The following is a 19,445-nucleotide window of genomic DNA, read 5'->3' on the forward strand; positions in this document are numbered from 1 at the left end:
CCAGAGGGAAGGGAAGCAAGGAGACCTGGACCGGACTCCAGAGGGAAGGGAAGCAAGGAGACCTGGACCGGACTCCAGAGGAAAGGGAAGCAAGGAGACCTGGATTGGACTCCAGAGGGAATGGAAGCAAGGAGACCTGGACTGGACTCCAGAGGGAATGGAAGCAAGGAGACCTGGACTGGACTCAAGAGGGAATGGAAGCAAGGAGATGGGACAGCAAGCAGACAGCTGAAGTGTTCTACAGTGGAAGATGGGCTGCCCCGGGGTGGCTTCATCTAAGATGAGAGATAATACCACCTTAGAAAGATGGGGAGTGACCCAACCATGCAAGAAACGCCTGGCACTGCAGCCAGAGGAGACTGAGGAGCAAAGACAATGACAAGTGAGGCGGGCTCTTGGGGAGACTGGAGGTTGGGCACATGGTGCTGGGAAGACACAGGCCATCTGCCTCCAGGCAAGATGGAGTCACAGGAGCTAGGTTAACTTTCCCTTTGAAACCACCAAGAAACCAAATAAGATAGATGAAATGATCCTTTTCTAGATGTGGGACATAGGGCAACAAAGGACACGGATTCCTACGTGACATGAGACTTTTTTTCTTTTTTTTTTGAGAGAGTCTTGCTCTGTCACCCAGGCTGAAGAACAGTAGTGCAGTCTTGCAACCTTGGCTCACCGCAACCTCCACCTCCTGGGTTCAAGTGATTCTCACCTCAGCCTCCTGAGTAGCCGGGATTACAGGCACACACCACCAGGTACGGCTAATTTTTTTTGTTTTATTTTTAGTAGAGACGGGGTTTCACCATGTTGGTTAGGCTGGTCTCGAACTCCTGACCTTGTGATCCGCCCGCCTTGGCCTCCCAAAGTGCCGGGATTCCAGGCGTGAGTCATCATGCCCGGCTTGACATGAGACATTAAAGTAACCCCCACAGGTCCAGCCCACTGCCCTGAGGGAAGTCCCAGGCTGTGCCCAGGGAGTGGGAAGTCAGGTGGGAACCCAGTGTATGGCTGCGTGAAAGAGAAAAAGAGAATGCAGGAGATGGGGAGGCTGAGTGCACAGGCCAGACGGCAGGAGGAGCTCCAGAAACCCGCAGGGCCCAGGCCCCAGCACACTGTCGGCCAGGTTCTTTGCAAAGCACAGATGTGATGAAACTACCCAAGGCTCACGGAAGAACCACCTGGGAGGATCAGAAGTGTAACAACATATGTCATTCACGTGCAGGGCCTGAAATGGTTAACCGTCCCCCCGCCCAGAAAATCTTATGATTCCTGGAGCCCTGCCTTGGTGATAGGAAACAGGTCCCACACCACACGGTTCCACTCACACCTAACACATTTTAAAAACAAGATATGAAAGGATCACACTGTTTCCAAGAAACTTGGCTGCATCTCAGAACAAATATCAAATACTTAAAGAAATACAAAAATACTAAGCCCTGAATAAAGTAAAACTCAATCTAACCAAAAATGACCACGCACGCAAAGAAAGCAGCAGGACGGTGTGACCCGTGACAGTGAGAAATATTAACCCACAGACGTCGTCCAGACCTGACACGGACGGTAAAATTAACTGAGAAGGATGGTAAAAGTTACCATAACTGTATTCCATATGTTCACAAAGTCAGGTAAGGACATAAAAGTTACAAAAATAAGAAAGAAAAGAGAAAAAACTTATAGAAATGAAAACTCCCATGTCTGATATTAAAAATACCTGATGAGATTAACAACAGGTTAGGCCTTATAGCAGACTTGGGAACCTGAAGACACAGTAACAGAAACTTCCCAAAATCAAACAGAAAATGAGAAGCACGACGAGCTCCGAGGATCAGTCAGCTGCGGACAACATCGAGCAGCTCAGCTCCAGTGTAGCATCAGACCCTGGCACAGTCCGCCCCCAACCCAGAGCAATCTACACACGTGAACAGAGAGCACTGGAAACCACCACCACGTGGACAAAGAGGTGTGCTTTTTTGCTTGTTATAATTTAAATCTCTTTTAAAAATAACTGACTTTTAAATAAAAATAAAAACAATATATTGTCAGTTTATAACATAAGTAACCGCAAAATGCATGATGACCAAAGCATCCAGGCCACGAGAGCAATGGCGGCAGACTGCCCTGATGCTGTGCTCTACGTGAAGCAGCACGCAGCTGCTTCACAGGTAGACTGGGTTAGCCGAAGGAAGTGGAACAAGACGCAAAGAAATCACTAAAACAGCAAAACAAAGAAGAAGGCTACTCCACAAGAAAACAGAAAAAGAGGGAAAGAGGAACGAAGAACGGATGGGACAAAAAGAAACAGAACACGCCTAGCACTCAATCTTGGTTTCTGATATCACTCTCCAATGAAGGACCCAGCGCTCCTTGGAGAAATGGCTGATTCTAAGACTGAAGCAAGGAGAAAAAACAAAACCAAACAAAATAACCACGAAAAGCCCTACGTTGATGGGGCATGTCAAAAGGAGCCAACCAGAACTCCTGATGGCCAAAGCTAGAACAATTGGAGCAACAAAATAAAGCAGTATTAGATGATAACGAAAAGTATAAAACAAACATTCCTGAATCCACACTGCTATAAATAGTTGAATAAGTAAATAAAGGAGAAGAGACAAATCTCCCATACATAAGAATTTTAAATAATTTACGAAGATTCGTGTCCTCACAGAGGGGGACAGTAAATCCCCAATTCCTTGAGTGTGGGCCGTACGCAGCGACTTCCTTCCAAACAGTACAACACAGAAATGGGGAGGGAAAGGGTAACTTCACAGTGAGAAACCCAGTAAACAGCCAGGCGATGAAGATCCACACCAACAGTGATATGTCACGCTGGCAGTGTGCACCTTGACATACGTGATGAAAATAGTGTTTTAACCTCTCAAACCCATTAACACTGCAGCATCACAACGAGAAAACATCCAATTCTAATAGAAGAGGATGCTACAAACCACTGGACTAGTAACTCTTCAGAACTATTATATCAAAATTAGCACGAACAAGGAAAGCCTGGGAGACTGTTACAGCCAAGAGGAGCCTAAGGAGACATAACAATTAAATATAATGTGGTTCTCAGCTGAGATCTTGAAACAGAAAAAGGACGTCAGGTTACAACGTAACCACTACTGGTTCAGTGATGGGGACAAATGCACCATATTAATGTGAGACGTTAATAGTAAGAAAAACTGGGTGCCAGGTGTATGGGAACTGTGTTCAATCGTCTCCATCTGTCTGTAAGTCTAAAACTATTCTAAAACCAACAGCAAGATGAGAGACCTAAACCGAACCAAAGCAATTACCACACTAAATGTTAACATTCTAAATAGAAGACAAAAAAGCAAAACCCAAATGTTATCTTATCTACAACAAATGCACTTTATTAAATACACAAATAGGTTAAAGTAAAAAGGATATAAGGTATACCATATTAAGGCTAGTCAAAAGAAACCTGGAGTGATTACATTAACATGAGACAAAGTAAATTGAGAGCAAATACTATTACTAAAGATAAAGACAGGGGTCAATCAATCAAGAGGCCACAAAAATCTTAACAAGTCTTCAAATACATGAAGCAAAAACTGATAAAACTAAAAGGATAGGCCGGGCGCGGTGGCTCAAGCCTATAATCCTAGCACTTTGGGAGGCCGAGACGGGCGGATCACGAGGTCGGGAGATCGAGACCATCCTGGCTAACACAGTGAAACCCCGTCTCTACTAAAAAAAACACAAAAAAACTAGCCGGGTGAGGTGGCGGGCGCCTGTAGTCCCAGCTACTCGGGAGGCTGAGGCAGGAGAATGGCGGAACCCGGGAGGCGGGGCTTGCAGTGAGCTGAGATCTGGCCACTGCACTCCAGCCTGGGCGACAGAGCGAGACCCCGTCTCAAAAAAAAAACCAAACAAACAAACAAAAAAAACCCTAAAAGGATAAACAGACAAATGCATAAATTAACAGAACCTTTCTTTCAACAGCTGACAGAACAATTAGGCAGAAATCAGGAAGTGCATAGTAATCCTGAACACTGTCACTCAACCTGACCTCATTAACACTGACAAAATATTCCCCACAGCAACAGCAAAACACACACTCTTCTCAAGGACAAATGGAATATTTAACAAGACAGCCCATATTTGAAGCCATAAAACAAGACTTAATATATTTAAAGAAATTCAAGTCATACAAAGTATGTTCTTTGACCATAATGAAATTAAACCAGAAATTAATAAAAGCAAGATCCCTGGAAAACCCCCAAATATTTGTAAACTAAATCAAATACCTCTGTATTACCTATGAATCAAAGAAAAAAAAATCAAAAAAGAAATAAAGTATTTGGAAGTAACTGAAAATGAAACAAGGCATCTAAATTCCAGAGATTCTGCTTAAGCACTACTGATGGGGAAAATAGTGAAACTAAATGACTGTATCAGAAAATAAGAAAGGCCTTGTATTAATGAGCTCTGCTTCTACCTTAGGACACAGGAGAAAGGGTAAATTAAACCCAAAGAAATCAGAAGAGAGTACATTACAAACATCAGAAGAAAGACAATGAAATAGGAAAGAGTAAAATAAATGAGAAAAGTCGATAAAATGAAAACACTAACTTTTTTTTTTTTTTTTTTGAGATGCAGTTTTCCTCTGTCCCCCATGCTGGAGTGCAATGGTGCGATCCTGGTTCACTGCAACCTTCATCTCCTGGGTTCAAGCAGTAAACTTGCCTCAGCCTCCCAAGTAGCTGGGACCACAGGCGCCCACTACCACACCTGGCTAATTTTTGTATTTTTAGTAGAGATGGGGTTTCACTATGTTGGCCAGGCTGGTCTCGAACTCTTGACCTCAGGTGATCTGCCCGCCTCAGCCTCTCAAAGTGCTTGGGATTACAGGCGTGAGCCACCATGACCAACGGAAAACACTTTTTGATAAGGTCAATAAAACTAGCAAACTTCTACCCAGATTGATTGGGGTTATAAAGACGACACAAATGACCAGTAACAGGGATGAGTGATGTAGCATGACTACAGATCTCACAGGTGATAACAGAGTATTATGAGCAACTCTGTGCCGCAAATCCCACAACTCAGATGAAATAGACCAAATCTTTGTAAATACATAAACCAAAGCTCCCTCGAGAAGAAATAAATGGGTAGCACTATGAAAAAAGAAACTGTAGTTGAAAGCTTTCCCACAAATAAAACTCCTGCCCAGGTGGGATGCGGTGGCTCACACTTGTAATCTCAGCACTTGGAAAGGCTGAGGTGAGCGGATCGCTTGAGCTCAGGAGTACAGAGACCAGCCTGGGCAACATGGTGAAACTCCGTCTCCACAGAAAATACAAAAATTAGCCAAGCATCGTGGTGTGCTACTGTAGTCCCAGCTACTTGGGAGGCTAAGGCGGGAGAATCGCCTGAGACCAGGAGGTTGGGACTGAGTGAGCCATGATCATACTACTGTACTCCAACCTGGGTGGCAGACCAAGACTCTGTAAGTAACTAAATAAAGTAAGTTTAGTAAGAAAGAGAGAAAGGAAAGAAGAAAAAAAGGAAAATTCCTGCCCACATGACTTGTTTCCTCGTATGAGGAAGAAATAATACATAACCTCTCCCAAAAACTTAAATAGAATGAAAAACACTGAAATGAAAACTAGAAACCAAGATCTCAGGTGTGAAAATTCTAAGCAAACTTTTGGTAAATGGAATCTAATAGTATATCCAAAATACACTGTATCACGATCTACGGCGGTTTAGACCATGAACGTTGGTATCACATTTGAAAAACAATTAATACAATTCATCCTAACACACTAAAAAACAACAAATATAAGCCTATCCGCATAGATGACAAATTACAATATTCATTCCTCATAAAACTCTCTCAGCAAACCAGGAAAAGAAGAGCGCCTCGTCCACATGATAAAGGGCACACACCTAAAACCGCCACTAATGTTACACTTAACGGGGAAATACTGAGTGCCTCTCACAAGACCGGGGACAAGCCAAACGTTTGTCCCTTGTTTCCACTTCTGTTCACCTTTGTATTGGAGGGCCTACTAGTACAACGGGGCAGGATAAAGAAATAAAAGTCCTCAAGATTGGAAAGAAAGTAAAACGGTCTTTATTCCATAATAATCCAATCATCTATGTAGAAAATCCAATGTAACCTACAAAAAAGTGCCTAAAACTAGTAAGTGAGCATAACAAAATTTCTGGGTCTGGACTCAGTATATAAAAATTAATGTTTTGATATACTAGTAACCAACAACTGCAAATACTAATTTTAAAAATCACTTACAATAGCACCAAAAAATAAAAAATACGTATAAACGGGATAAAAGATGTAAAAAGACCAGTACACTGAAACCCAAAAAATACTTCTCAGAGAAATTAAAGAAGATCTAAACAAGTAAGAGATATATCTTGTTCATGGATATTGTTCAGACGTCAACGTTCTCCAGCTGATCTAGAGATTCAATGAACCCCCAACAGAAATCTCAGCACTTTGTAGATATTAACAACCTCATTCTAATTTGCATGGAAATGCACAGGAACTAGAATTTAAGAAGTAACTCTGAAAAATAAAGTTGGGAGGCTATCACTACCTAATTTCAAGAATTATTTACAGTACATGCATACCTCAGAGATATCATGGGTTCAGTTCCAGAGCACTGCAATCAAGCAAGTCACACAAAATTCTGTTTTCCCAGTGAATATAAAAGTTATGAGTACACTAAACTGTTGTATATTAAATGTGAGATAGCAGTATGTCCTTTAAAAAAAAAAAAAACTACAATACCTTCATTTAAAAATACTCTAATGATGGCTGGGCATGCTGACTCTGGCCTGCAATTCCAGCACTTTGGGAGGCTGAGGCGGGTGGAACACTTGGGGTCAGAAGTTCAAGACCAGCCTGGCTAACATGACAAAACCCTATCTCTAATAAAAATTTTAAAATTAGCTGGGCATGGTGGCACACGCCTGTAGTCCCAGCTACTTGGGAGGCTGAGGCGCAAGAATCACTTGAACCCTGGAGGCAGAGGCTGCCATGAGCTGTGATCGTGCCACTGCACTCCAGCCTAAATGACGGAGCGAGATTATGTCCCAATAAAAATAATCTATTGTTGGAAAATGTTAACGATCATCTGAGCCTTCAGCAAATAATAATCTTTTCTGCTGGTCCTGCCTTGATGATGAGGGCTGACTGTTCAGGATAGAGGTTGCTGAAAACTTGGGTGGCTGTGGCAATTTCTTAAGAAAACAGCACTTTCACCAAAGATTTCTCTGCAGCGTGTAATGCTGTTTGATACCATTTTATCAACAGTGGGACTTCTTTAAAAATTAGAGTCACTCTTCTCGAACCCTGCTGCTGCTTTATCAACTAGGTTTATGGAATATTCTAAATCCTTTGTTGTCATTTCAACAATATTCACAGCATCTTCACCAGGAATAGATTCTAACTCAAGAAACCATTTTCTTTGCTCATCCATAAGAAACAAGTTTTACACATTCAAGCTGTACATGAGATTGCAGCAATTCAGTCATATTTTCAGGCTCTACTTCTGATTCCACTTCTCTTCCTATTTCTACTACATCTGCAGTGACTTTCTCCACGGGAGTTGTGAACCCCTCAAAGTCCTCCATGAGGGCTGGAATCAATGTTTCTGGTTAATGCTGACATTTTGACCTTCCCTCATGAACCACAAATGTTCTTAACAGCATCTAGAATGGTGACTCCTTTCCAGAATCCATCAGAGGAACCATCATCTATAGCAGCGAGAGCCGTACGAAATGTATCTTTTAAATAAGAAAATTTGAAAATCACAGTGACTCCTTGATCCATGGGCTGCAGAACGGATGTTGTGTTAGCAGGCATGAAATCAACATTCGTCTCCTTGTACAACTACCAGTCAGAGCTCTTGGGTGACTAGGTACATTTTCAATGAGAAATTAAAATCTAAAAAATACCTTTTTTTTTTTTTTTTCCTGAGCAGTAGGTCTGAACAGTAAGCCTAAAATATTCAGTAAACCATGATGTAAACAGATGTCCTGTCATCCAGGCTTTGTTGTTCCACTTACAGAACACAGGGAGAGCAAATCTAGCACAATTCTTACGGGCCGAGGATTTTCAGGATGGTAAACGGTAAACGAGCACTGGCCGCAAGTTAAAGTCACCAGCTCCATTGGCCCCTAACAAGAGAGTCGGTTTCTAATGTTGAAACCAGGATTAACTTCTTCTCTTTCGCTATGAAAGTCCTAGATGACATCTCCTCCTAATATAAGGCTATTTTGTCTCCATTGAAAATGTGTCGTTCACTGTAGTCATCTTCATCGATTATCTTACCCAGATCTTCCGGATAACTTGCTGTTTCACCTTGCATTTTTATGTCATGGAGACGGCTTCTTTTCTTTAACTTCATGAACTAACCTCTATGAGCTTCACACTTTTCTTCTGCAGCTTCCTCACCTCTCAGCCTTCACAGAACTGAAGAGAGTTAGGGTCTTGCTCTGGATTAGGCTTTGGCTTAAGAGAATGTTGTGACTGGTTTTTCTATCCAGATCAAAGTTTCTCCACCTCAGCAAAAAGGCTGTTTTGCTTTTTTATCATTTCTGGGTTCACTGGAGGGGCACTTAATTTCCTTCAATGACTTTTCCTTTGCATTTACAGCTTGGCTAACTGTTTGGCTCCAGAGACCTAGTTTTCGGCCCATCTCAGCCTTTGACATGCCTTGCTCACTAGCTTAATCATTTCTAGTTTTTGATTAAAATTGAGATAAGTAAAACTCTTCCTTTCACTGGAACCCTTAGAGGAGGGAATGTAGGGTTATTAATCGCCTAATTTCAATACTGTCATGTCTCAGGGAACAGGAAGGCCCAAGCAAAGAGAGAGCGAGACAAGGCAACAGCCAGTTAGTGGAGCAGTGGGGACACACACATCATTCATAGATTCAGTTTGCCATCTTAAAAGGCGTGGCTCCGCACAAGCCTGTAATCCCAGCACTTTGGGAGGCGGAGGCAGGTGGATCACAAGGTCAGGAGATGGAGACCATCCTGGCTAACACGGTGAAACCCAGTCTCTACTAAAAAATACAAAACACTAGCCAGGCGAGGTGGCGGCGCCTGTAGTTCCAGCTACTCGGGAGGCTGAGGCAGGAGAATGGCGTGAACCCAGGAGGCGGAGCTTGCAGTGAGCTGAGATCTGGCCACTGCACTCCAGCCTGGGCGACAGTGAGTCTCAAAAAAAAAAAAAAAAAAAGGCGTGGCTCCTGGCGCCCCAAAACCAAAACAATGGCAGTAGTACAAAACACCAAAGATTACCGATCACCATTAGCATTAATAATAATGAAAACGCTTAAAATACTGTGAGAATTACAAAAATGTGACACAGAGACATGAAGTGAATACCATGCTATTGGAAAAATGGTGCCAATTACTTGCTTGATGCAGGGTTGCCAAAATCTTCAATTTGTAAAGAACATGGTAGCTGCAAAGCACAATGAAGAGAAGCACAATAAAGCAAGCTATGCCGACAAGCCAAGCAGCGCACCACTGGGGTCAGAGCGGGCCAGCGCGTCCATGGCACAGAAGAGACAGTCCAAAACTAAACCCAGACCCACACGGACACATGACTCCGACAAAGGTGCAAAGGCAGCGCTGGTGGAGAGAAGCTTTTCAACAAACAGCCGCAGATTCCTACACACAAAATGAAAATAACTTTCATCCGCATTTCACACGTTATACAAAAACTAACCTAAAATGGACCTAGAAATGTAAAATCTAAAGCAATTAAACTTATAGGAGAAATATAAACCAATAGGAAGAACCATAAAAGAAAAAAGTTATAAACTTGAATATATAAGAAATTTTTAAACTGTTTCTCAAAAATACTCTTAGGAGAACAAAGTATATTGCATATCTGGACTTATATCCAAAACATAGAAATAACTATCAAAAGGGAATAATAAAACAACCCAGTAAGAAAATGCACAAACAGACACAACATCAAGTAAGATTTACGCATTACAAAAAAATGCTGCAAGTGAGAGCCTGGAAGTTATCACTCTGGTCTGACAAGTAAAAAATCTAAAAAAACAGAACAATTAACAACTCTTCTTAGATCCTAAGTAAGGTCACAAGGCAAACAACTGCTACCATATCGGACAGACAGACAGACAGATGAATAGAGAAGCGATCACAACGTATGGAGCAGAAACTTTTGCAGGAACCAGGGCGAGGACAGAAAACACTGCCCTGGAACTGATGAACTGCTGGATGCTCAGGGTGACCAAGTCTGAGAGTTAAAAACTGCAGGGAGTCCCAGTCATTGGCGGGTGAGGGGGTCCTGCACTTCTGTGAGTTATACTTTCTGGAGCTCAACCAGGTCCTCACAGTGAATATGAGAGAAAAATCCCTTTGTGCTTCTGGCAGGGGTAGGAGTAAAGTAACCATTTTGAAAAATACCAGAGCACTCTGTTCTTCTTAACAAGGTCTGCCCTCAGGAAAGACAGTTTAACCAGAGTCCAACTTGCTGGGGTTTAGTCAGAGCAGAACATACCTAGAGGAAGGGAAATACCTAGCTCCTGCCTCCTCTAGCCATCCTGCCCCATCTAAGAGGGGTGGAAAAAAGAGAAGCTCCTGTGAGCTTCACAGTCCAGGCCCGGGCTCACTACAGACTGAGACTCCCAGGCCTCCTGTGGAAGGCGTCCCCTGCCCACACATCACCCTACAGCACTGAAGGTGTAGTCACCACAGTGCCTTCCACCCAGCACACCACAGCTGGTTCTCGAGAAAGTTACAAGGCATACAAAAGGCCAAAAACACAATGTCAACACAGAGCAAGCATTAGAACCAGGCATGACAGGGATGTTAGAATTATGAGACAGGGAATTTAAAAGAACTAGGATAAGATGCTAAGGGCTCAAATGGATAAAGGAGACAGCAGGTAAGAACAGGTGGGCAAGGCAAGCAGAAAGATGGAAATCCCAAAGGAAAAAAAAGAAGTGTGACAGGTCAAAACTACTGTAACAAATGTAGACTGCCTTTGATGGGCTATTAGGAGACTGGACATGGATGAGGACACATCAACAGAAACCTCTGTTGGGACTCAGAAAACAATACCCCAAAAGGAAGGTCTCAGAAACGAAAGTTTTCTGGGGTCCTGTTTTAGGTGCTTGAGACTTGAACTGTGACCGAGTGGGAGCACTCTGGTCTCCACCATCAGGGGAGACACGATTTTCAGTTCAGGTCAGGTGGCCGGTCTGAAAACAGGAACCCGAGACTTTTTGTTCTGCACACGTCAAGCGCTCGGGAGTTTGTCTTAATAAGAGGTCCCGAGTGAGGGGCTTCTGTCATCTCAGCTCCTGCTGCCTGGTCAGCTTGTGTCAGCAAGAGTCTTTGCTAATTGAGCCCATTCCTGACCGTGAATGTTTTACAGGATATCCTTGGAATTGCTGCTTCTATGTCCTCTCCAGGATCTAGCCTGGACTTTCCATCAAGAGGTTATCGGATTGAGTCACCACTGGAATAAATACACCACTGAAAATTCTAAATGTCAATGGCCAAAAGATGGACGCTTTCAATCAGAATTGTAAATCTTAAACAGGATTTTAGAAATCTCATCCTAAACAACTGATAAAAACATCAAGAACAAAAAGGGTGCTTGGCATCACTAACCACTAGGAAACACAGGCCCATTTCTAGAAAGACCCAACAGTGCCATGGTTAGCCTTAAACATTCTCTTTAAAATTAAAGAGCAAAAATCTGACCTAAAACAAAATTAAAAAGAAATGAGTTACCAAGCCATAAAGACGTGGAGGAAGCTTAAATGTATGTTACTAAATGAAAGAAACCAATCTGAGAAGGCGACATCCTGCAGGATTCCAACCCTATGACATTCTGAAAAAGGTAAAACTATGGAGACAGTGAAAAAACCAATGGTTGCCAGGGGTTGGGGTAGGGAGGGGTGAGTAGGCAAAACACAGTATGACTTTTAGGGCAGGGAAACTACTCTCTCTGATGCTACAATGGAGGGTACATGTCATTATACATTTCTCCAAACCCACAGAACATACACCACCAAGAGTGAGCCCTCATGTAAACTGTAGACTGCAGGTGATGGTGATGTGTCAATACAGGATCATCAGTGATAACACAGGCACCCTCTGGTGAGGGAATGTGGACAGCGGAGGAGGCCACGCATGTGTGGGGGTGGGAGTGATGTGCCAACAGAGGATCAGTGATAACACAGGCACCCTCTGGTGAGGGAATGTGGACAGCGGAGGAGGCCATGCACGGGTGGGGGTGGGGGGAGGGGAGCATATGGGAGATCTCTATGCCTTCCACTCAAATTTGCTGTGAACCTGAAAAGCGCTCTAAAAAAATAGTCTTTTTAAAAAAAGATGTTTTGATACTAGTCCTTAGGGAAATATAAGGGTCATAAGGGTCATAAGGATGTGGTGCTTTAATCTACTACTGGTTGAGAATAGAAAATGGTACCACCACTTTGGAAAACTGCTTTACCATTTCTTAAAAGGATAAACATGCCTACGAGATGATCCAGCTACTCCATTCCAAGGTATTTTACCCAAGAGAAATGAAAACATAAGTTTATATGAAATCTTGCTGACAAATGTTCACTTTTATAAATACTTTATTTATTGGTAAAGCCACATTTTGAAAACAATCCCCAAATTCATGAATAGGGGAGCGGAAAAACAAACTGTGATATATCCATATCATGAATACTTCTCAGCAATAAAAATAAATGATTAATTCATGTTACAACATGAATCAATCTCAAAAATAGTAACTTAAGTCAGACAAAAACAGTACACACTGTCAAATTCTATCACACGTCTGTTGTCCAGCAACTTGTGGGGCTGACGCTGGAGGATCTCTGGAGCCCAGGAGTTCAATTTTTTTTTTTTAAAAAAGAGAAAAAAATCTACAAAATGCAAACTGACATACAGTGATAGAAAACAGACCACTGGTTCCCTGGAGAAAGGAGAGGGCACAGGAAGCTCTTCCTGGTGATTGGGATGTTCATGACCTTGACTGTGATAAGGATTTCACAGGTACAGAACAACTTATCAAACTGGGTGGACAAAGCAAAGAGGAATGAAAGAGGTAACAAATCAGTAATGTATTATTTCCTCAATTCTCCTTAAGCTATGGAAAATCTGGGGTATACCTGAACTATATGATGTTTATTGTACATCGGTTATGCCTCACTAATGCTTTATAGGAGTGAGGGAAGGAGTTGTGGGAGGGAGATGAAGGAGGAAGACAGAGCAGAAGGTATTCTTTTTCTTCTTTTGAAAATAGTTTTAAATACCCCCTTTAAAAAGAATCACCTTCTTTTGAAATTAAACTTTCCAGAATATACTTTAACGTGCTGTTATTTCACTTTTGATAATGTTCCCTATCTCCTATCTTCAGACAGATTTTAACATGTTATTTCACTTTTGGTAACATTATTTATCTGCCATCTTCAGGCAGATTTTCACATGTTATTTCACTGTTGATAACATTACCCATCTTCTATCCTCAAGACAAATCTTCACATCTATCTACCTCCTATCTATCTTCCATTTTCTGTATAAATTCTGACCCCAGTTCAAGATTAGGTCATTTCAATTTAGTCTGAAACTTAAATTGTTTATTTTGAACCCCTTTTACTTCCTGCCATTAGGATTCTCACTCCTTCAATGTATAATGCCCTTTTATCTTCTGTAAAAATCTGTTTTAATGATAAGGATTCCTTTCCTTTGCCATCTTAAATTCAATGGACTCTAACATGACTCCAATTTATCCCAATGTTCTGCCATTCCCAAGTCACTAACCAGTTATTGGTAAATTAACAAGGGGGATATAATCAAATTAATTGCTGAATACCAGCACTTCCTCAGATTTAGAAAACTGCTCATATAGACAGGAAATTCACTTTAAGTAAATTCAAGACGGCAAATTTATATTTACAAGAAACAAACATGGCTTAATTTTTGTGCCTTTATAAATACTTCATTCATTTTACCAAACAATTATTATTTAAAGCAACCAGCTCCACTGAAGTTTTTAAAAAAACAAAACAAAACAAAAAACTGTCACAGAACATCTACATACTCATTTTCCCTCTTAAGTGACAGTTTCTGATTTTGACAGTCTTAAGCCAACGAAATCATTCTGCATGGCTGTGCCTTACAGCATTGAGGTCTGGCCTCTCTGGCCCTGCCCAGTACATTCCCTGGTCACTGCGATAACGAAATGTCCATGGCAAGTGGGGTGGGGGAGGGGACAGGGACTGGTTAAGAACAGTTGTGGTAATAAAAATGAAAACATGGGAGGCCGAGGCGGGTGGATCATGAAGTCAGATCGAGACCATCCTGGCTAACATGGTGAAACCCCATCTCTACTAAAAAAATTTTTTAGTGATCCGGCCGCCTCAGCCTCCCAAAGTGCTGGGATGACAGGCGTGAGCCACCGTGCCCAGCCCAGGTTTCATCTTTTGAGACCTTACATGCTCCATGGCACCCTCCCTAAACAAGGACTCTCATCTTCTCTGCATCCACATAAGAGTGAGTTTAAAGTAGAATTAAAAGGAGGCAAAGAAAGACACATTGTTCAGAGACTGTTAATATGCTAAATAAAAAAAATACATAAAGCAGACCATAATCCCTGGGAAAATGAACCCATAAGATATGTTTACCTGTCTCGCTATTTTCAGGCAGAGAGTCGTATTCCGAGGGACCCAGAGCGAGCGCGTTCATGTCTGCTGGGTCCGACTCCTGCGGGTCTGACAATGCTGCATTCTCATGGCTCTGGTCACCATCACCACTGGCATCCGATCCTACAGTTAGGAGTTTACCCCAAGGCAGGGTTAGAAGCATAACTTTCTCTTAGAACAAAGCTTACACTTGCAGTTACTCAACTTCTTTAACTGAATTGTAAAAGACCTCTGGACTCTCAAGCACTGCCACATACCATGACACAGCTGTGAATGAACAACAACATCTTAAAGACAGATTAAAATGGCAACAAAAGCACAGGCCTGAAAGCCGGGGGCTGCACACCACAGCCATGCTCAGCTTACCCTGTGGGCCACGGTCTGCGTGGTGGCCAGCCGCCTCCTCCCATGCGGCACTCACACCGTCGGCAGCACTGCTTGCTTCCAGACGTAACACAGGAGCCCCCCACACTTCTGCATTAGGGTTCAGCTCTGAAACCTTAGTTGCTGGTACCTAGGAAGAAATAGGAGACAGACATTTGTATCCAAATGTCAACCAAATACAATTTTACTCCTTAATGCAGAGTTAAGGGACATCTGATACAGGCTCCAAAGGCTCAGCCTATGTATTTACACACACCTTTGGGATGAAATCAGGTTCAAAATTTAAAAAAAAAGAAAATGCAGTCAGGATTCCATCAAATTCCCCCCAAGTTTTAAGTTCCTCCTCCCAAGACCAAGGCTTGCAGAGATGGGGAAGGACAGGCCTGCCACCAAAAGATTCAGTATTTCACAAACTGTACCTAAGGAATAGCTGGTGACTTCCTAGACTCCTCATAAAATCAAATTCAGGGTTTTACAAACTTGAATACAATGTAGATGAATAAAATTCTACACAGAAAGCTTAAAAAAGTCAGCAGTGCACGGTGGCTCACGCCTGTAAACCCAGCACTTTGGGAGGCCAAAGCGGGCGGATCATCTGAGGCCAGGAGTTCATGACCAGCCTGGGCAACATGGCTCTACTAAAAATACAAAATTAGCCAGCAGTGGTGGCGCGCGCCTGTAATCCCAGCTACTTGAGAGGCTGAGGCAAGAGAATCACTTGAACCCAGGAGGCGGGGGTTACAGGGAGCTGAGATCGCACCATTGCACTCCAACCTGGGCGACAGAGCAGAACTCCATCTCTAAAACAAAAAAGAAAGAAAGCTTCAAAAAGTCACATAAACAAAAGGTGTAGGAAATGAAAATTGCTCCTAAGAACAAAGGTGTTCTAATAGGTCTGTCAGGGATACTGTAGGATAAGAAAGCTCAGGCATCCTTTGAGGAAGAAGATAAAATATCTCACATTTTTCACAGAACTACCTGTTCCCATTCCCAATACAGCTTCAGTATCACCCTGACAGAGAACCCACAGGTGACCACGAGGCTGCTAGTCCAGTGTTCCGGACAATGGCCTCTCAGATCACCGGGGCTGAGGCCAAAGCTGCCATGGACAGCCGTGAACACGGGCTAAACCTCACCTGGAAGACAGAACAACTCCCGCCATCAACATGATGCCTGGCACATACCAAGCTCATCGGTCATCATGACAGTCACGCATGCCCAATTAGTGACAGGGCAGTCCTCTACTCAAACCCTCCTGCATCAGCTTGGCTCATTTGGAGTAAAAGACGAAGTTCCCACTGCAGTCACAGAGCCCTCCTGTGCTCACTGCTCCCTGGCCTTGTCCACTTCCAAGCACACTGACCTCCTTGCTGTCTCTAGGCACACTGGCACTTTTGCTCTTCCCATCCGTCTGTCCAGAACATCCTGCCAAGAGACCGGGGACTGGTGGTCCTTCTTGACATAGAGTATAAACCCACAACAGTCCCCCACCATGTGGATACTCCCTACTCCCTGCTTTTTCTGATACAAGCCTTTCTGATGCTTACACACCTTGAAGCACTCCCCTGAAGTCTAAGAAAAGTCAAATGTCCAAACGCACAATCCTTCAACAAACTTACACATTATTTGCCTTTTCAAATGTACCACACACCTTCACACCACAGTGCAGGAAGTCAAAGTTTCTGGAGGAAGGGACAGGTCCCTGCTACCCGGTGCCCCTTGGACCCAGGCTGCAAGCTGGGAGCAGTTACGCTGCACTACCCCAGCATGAAGCATAGACACACCAGTTTCTGTGGCCCAGAACACAGGAGAAGGGCTGGGAAGCACCACCATGGGCCGTCAAGAAAACAATGGGTGCACTGACAGTTTTTAAAAGACAGAATAAATTCACATTGGCTCAGGTCATGAGGCTGGTAGGAAAAAACATAAAACTATTTCTGAAACTGAGAGAAGGCGGCTGATGTGGTTAAACTTACGGTATACACTTTGTTCGTTCCTGCTCCTCCAGTCACTGGACCACCAATGAGCATCATGCCCATAAAACCAAATGCTTCAATGAGGACCTATCTGGAATTCTTTTTCTTTTTTTTAAGTACTGGTGATAGGGCAAATAATTGGGTTCCTTCAAGAATATTATAATTAAGAAACACCAATTCTTCAATTTTCCCTCTTGCATTACATCTAAATTTCATTTTTGGCCTCTGCTTCTGCACAGTGTTACTTGCACTCTTCTCTCTCATTAACCCATCTGTCCAACAAGTGCCTCCGACATGTTCACCAGCATGCTTGTGCCAGGCACAGCGCTGAGCTGGCAGGTGTGATGGTGAAGGAAACAGACAAGAGCTCATGGAGCTACATGAGGGGGCAGGAGACAGCCACAGGTCACCCACAACACTGGCTCTGGCAGCATTCACACCTTTCCGCCTGTTCTGTTGTCTTTGTCAATTCATTTCTCTATTCTCTTTCCTACTCTAATACTTCCATACATCGCCTTTCCTAGTCTCTTAGACCCAGTCTCTTTTCACCACCACCACCACACAATCCAGTTTTCCGGCCTTGGTTCCATTCCATCCACTTAGCTGGCTCCCCTCAGCTCATGCACATACTACACGTGCTTTAAATTCCCAACAGTAACTAATAGTAACCTTCTCTATTATTAGCACCTTTTGCAGTTGACTGTCCTTCAGTACCAAAATATATTTTGTAGTTTATTAATACAGACCAACAGCACTTTGAAAGCAGTGACAGCATGGCTGTTGGGGCCCCCATGGCCCTCATGCTCCTCCCATTCCAGGGTGGCAGTCACCATGGGCATTCCGTTCACTGTGGTACTGCTGATAGCTAGCACAGTCCCGAATTCAGTAGGGAGGTGCTCAAGATCAATGTTTAATAAATAACATAAATTTACATTTTCCACTATTTGACAACTTCTGCAAGGTTTTATGCCGCCAATGACTAGGACTCTACCCTTAACCAGTGACTACCTCTTAGTGAAGAAAAGTCCAAATCAAGTGTATGCAGTTAGGAAATGTTCAATCAATCCTGTGACGGAAGAGATGTGACCAGGAATGAAAGAATGGAGACATCTTTTAAGGCTTAATGACACTCAAGGATCCACCGTGTGCTGAGCACATTCTACGCGCTCCTTGACTGAATCAGAACAAGTCTTGGAGGCAGTTATTAACTGCACTCATTTCACAAATGGAAAAACCAAGGCAGAGAAAGGTTAAGTAACTTGCCCATAAAAACGATGGTTAATTAGAAAGTTAGATTCTAAGCAATTGTGTTCAGCAAAATACAACATTCACCAAGAGTTCATTAACTTATAATTTACAAGAGAAATAGTTTGTATTAAACAAAGATCTGAATCTCCTACTATTTCTATAAAATATGGCTATTCTCTTGCAGTCATATGGAACTCTAAATGGTTATCAAGAACTCCAGCGTCGGGCCGGGTGTGGTGGCTCATGCCTGTAATCCCAGCATGTTGGGAGGCCAAGATGGGCAGATCACTTGAGGTCAGGAGTTCAAGGCCAGGCTGGCCAACATGGTGAAACCCCGTCTCTACTAAAAATACAAAATTAGCTAGGTGTGGTGGCACACACCTGTAATCCCAGCTACTCAGGAGGCTGAGGCAGGAGAATCATTTGAACTCAGGAGGCGGAGGTTGCAGTGAGCCGAGATGGCACCCCTGCACTCCAGCCTGGGCGACAGAGCAAGACTCCATCCTTTAAATAAATAAATGAACAAACAAACTCCAGTGTCGTCTGCTTGACTATAAGTCTTATTTTTTCCATTAAAAATGTATGGCCAAGCAATGGTTATTAAAACCACAGGTAAGCGGACCTTAACAGCCACATTCCAAAGTGAACATGCCTGAGTTCAGATGCTTAAATAAACCCTTGTACCCCACCCACCCTGTGAGAAACACTAGGCTCCACTTTGAAAAATAACATATCAACTAATAAGTTTGTATACTATGGACATGAGACACAACAGTCTCTCTGACAAGTTACTGAGTAGGAACCAGAGTGACTAATACTGGAGAAGGGGGACTGGCCAATGAGGCATAGAAAGCAGGTGAGAGATGGGGGAAAGAAACATTCCATGCAAGCCCCAACCACTCCTAGAGATGCACTAAAAAGTTTAGTAATTCAGGGCAATTTGCTGACTCCGGGACCATACAAGGCTCTACCTCCAGTTCTTCATTTGTGAAATGGAGTAACAATTGTTATATTAAGATTTGCTACAAAAAAAGACACCTGTAACACCACTTTGAAAACTGAAGTTCTGAAAGGCAAGGCACCATCGTTAAATATGGGAATGCCTCATATTAGAATACTGTTTGGGAATACCTCATAA

The 19,445-nt window shown here is 42.9% G+C and overlaps 1 protein-coding gene across 2 annotated transcripts in view; it reads right to left on the reverse strand.

Moving 5' to 3' along the window:
• LARP4B (La ribonucleoprotein domain family, member 4B) overlaps window positions 1-19,445 on the reverse strand; it is a 79,025-nt gene that overhangs the window by 42,165 nt on the left and 17,415 nt on the right. For both annotated transcript variants that reach the window (XM_011991554.1, XM_011991553.1), the window contains exons 3-4: window positions 15,066-15,213; window positions 14,682-14,822 (exon numbers count right to left, since the gene is read on the reverse strand). In XM_011991554.1, the coding sequence (XP_011846944.1) occupies window positions 14,682-14,822; window positions 15,066-15,213 (289 nt within the window). The remainder of the gene's footprint in view (window positions 1-14,681; window positions 14,823-15,065; window positions 15,214-19,445) is intronic.

The sequence above is a fragment of the Mandrillus leucophaeus genome, unplaced genomic scaffold (genome assembly GCF_000951045.1).
Source record: "Mandrillus leucophaeus isolate KB7577 unplaced genomic scaffold, Mleu.le_1.0 Scaffold399, whole genome shotgun sequence".
Lineage (NCBI taxonomy): Eukaryota > Metazoa > Chordata > Mammalia > Primates > Cercopithecidae > Mandrillus > Mandrillus leucophaeus.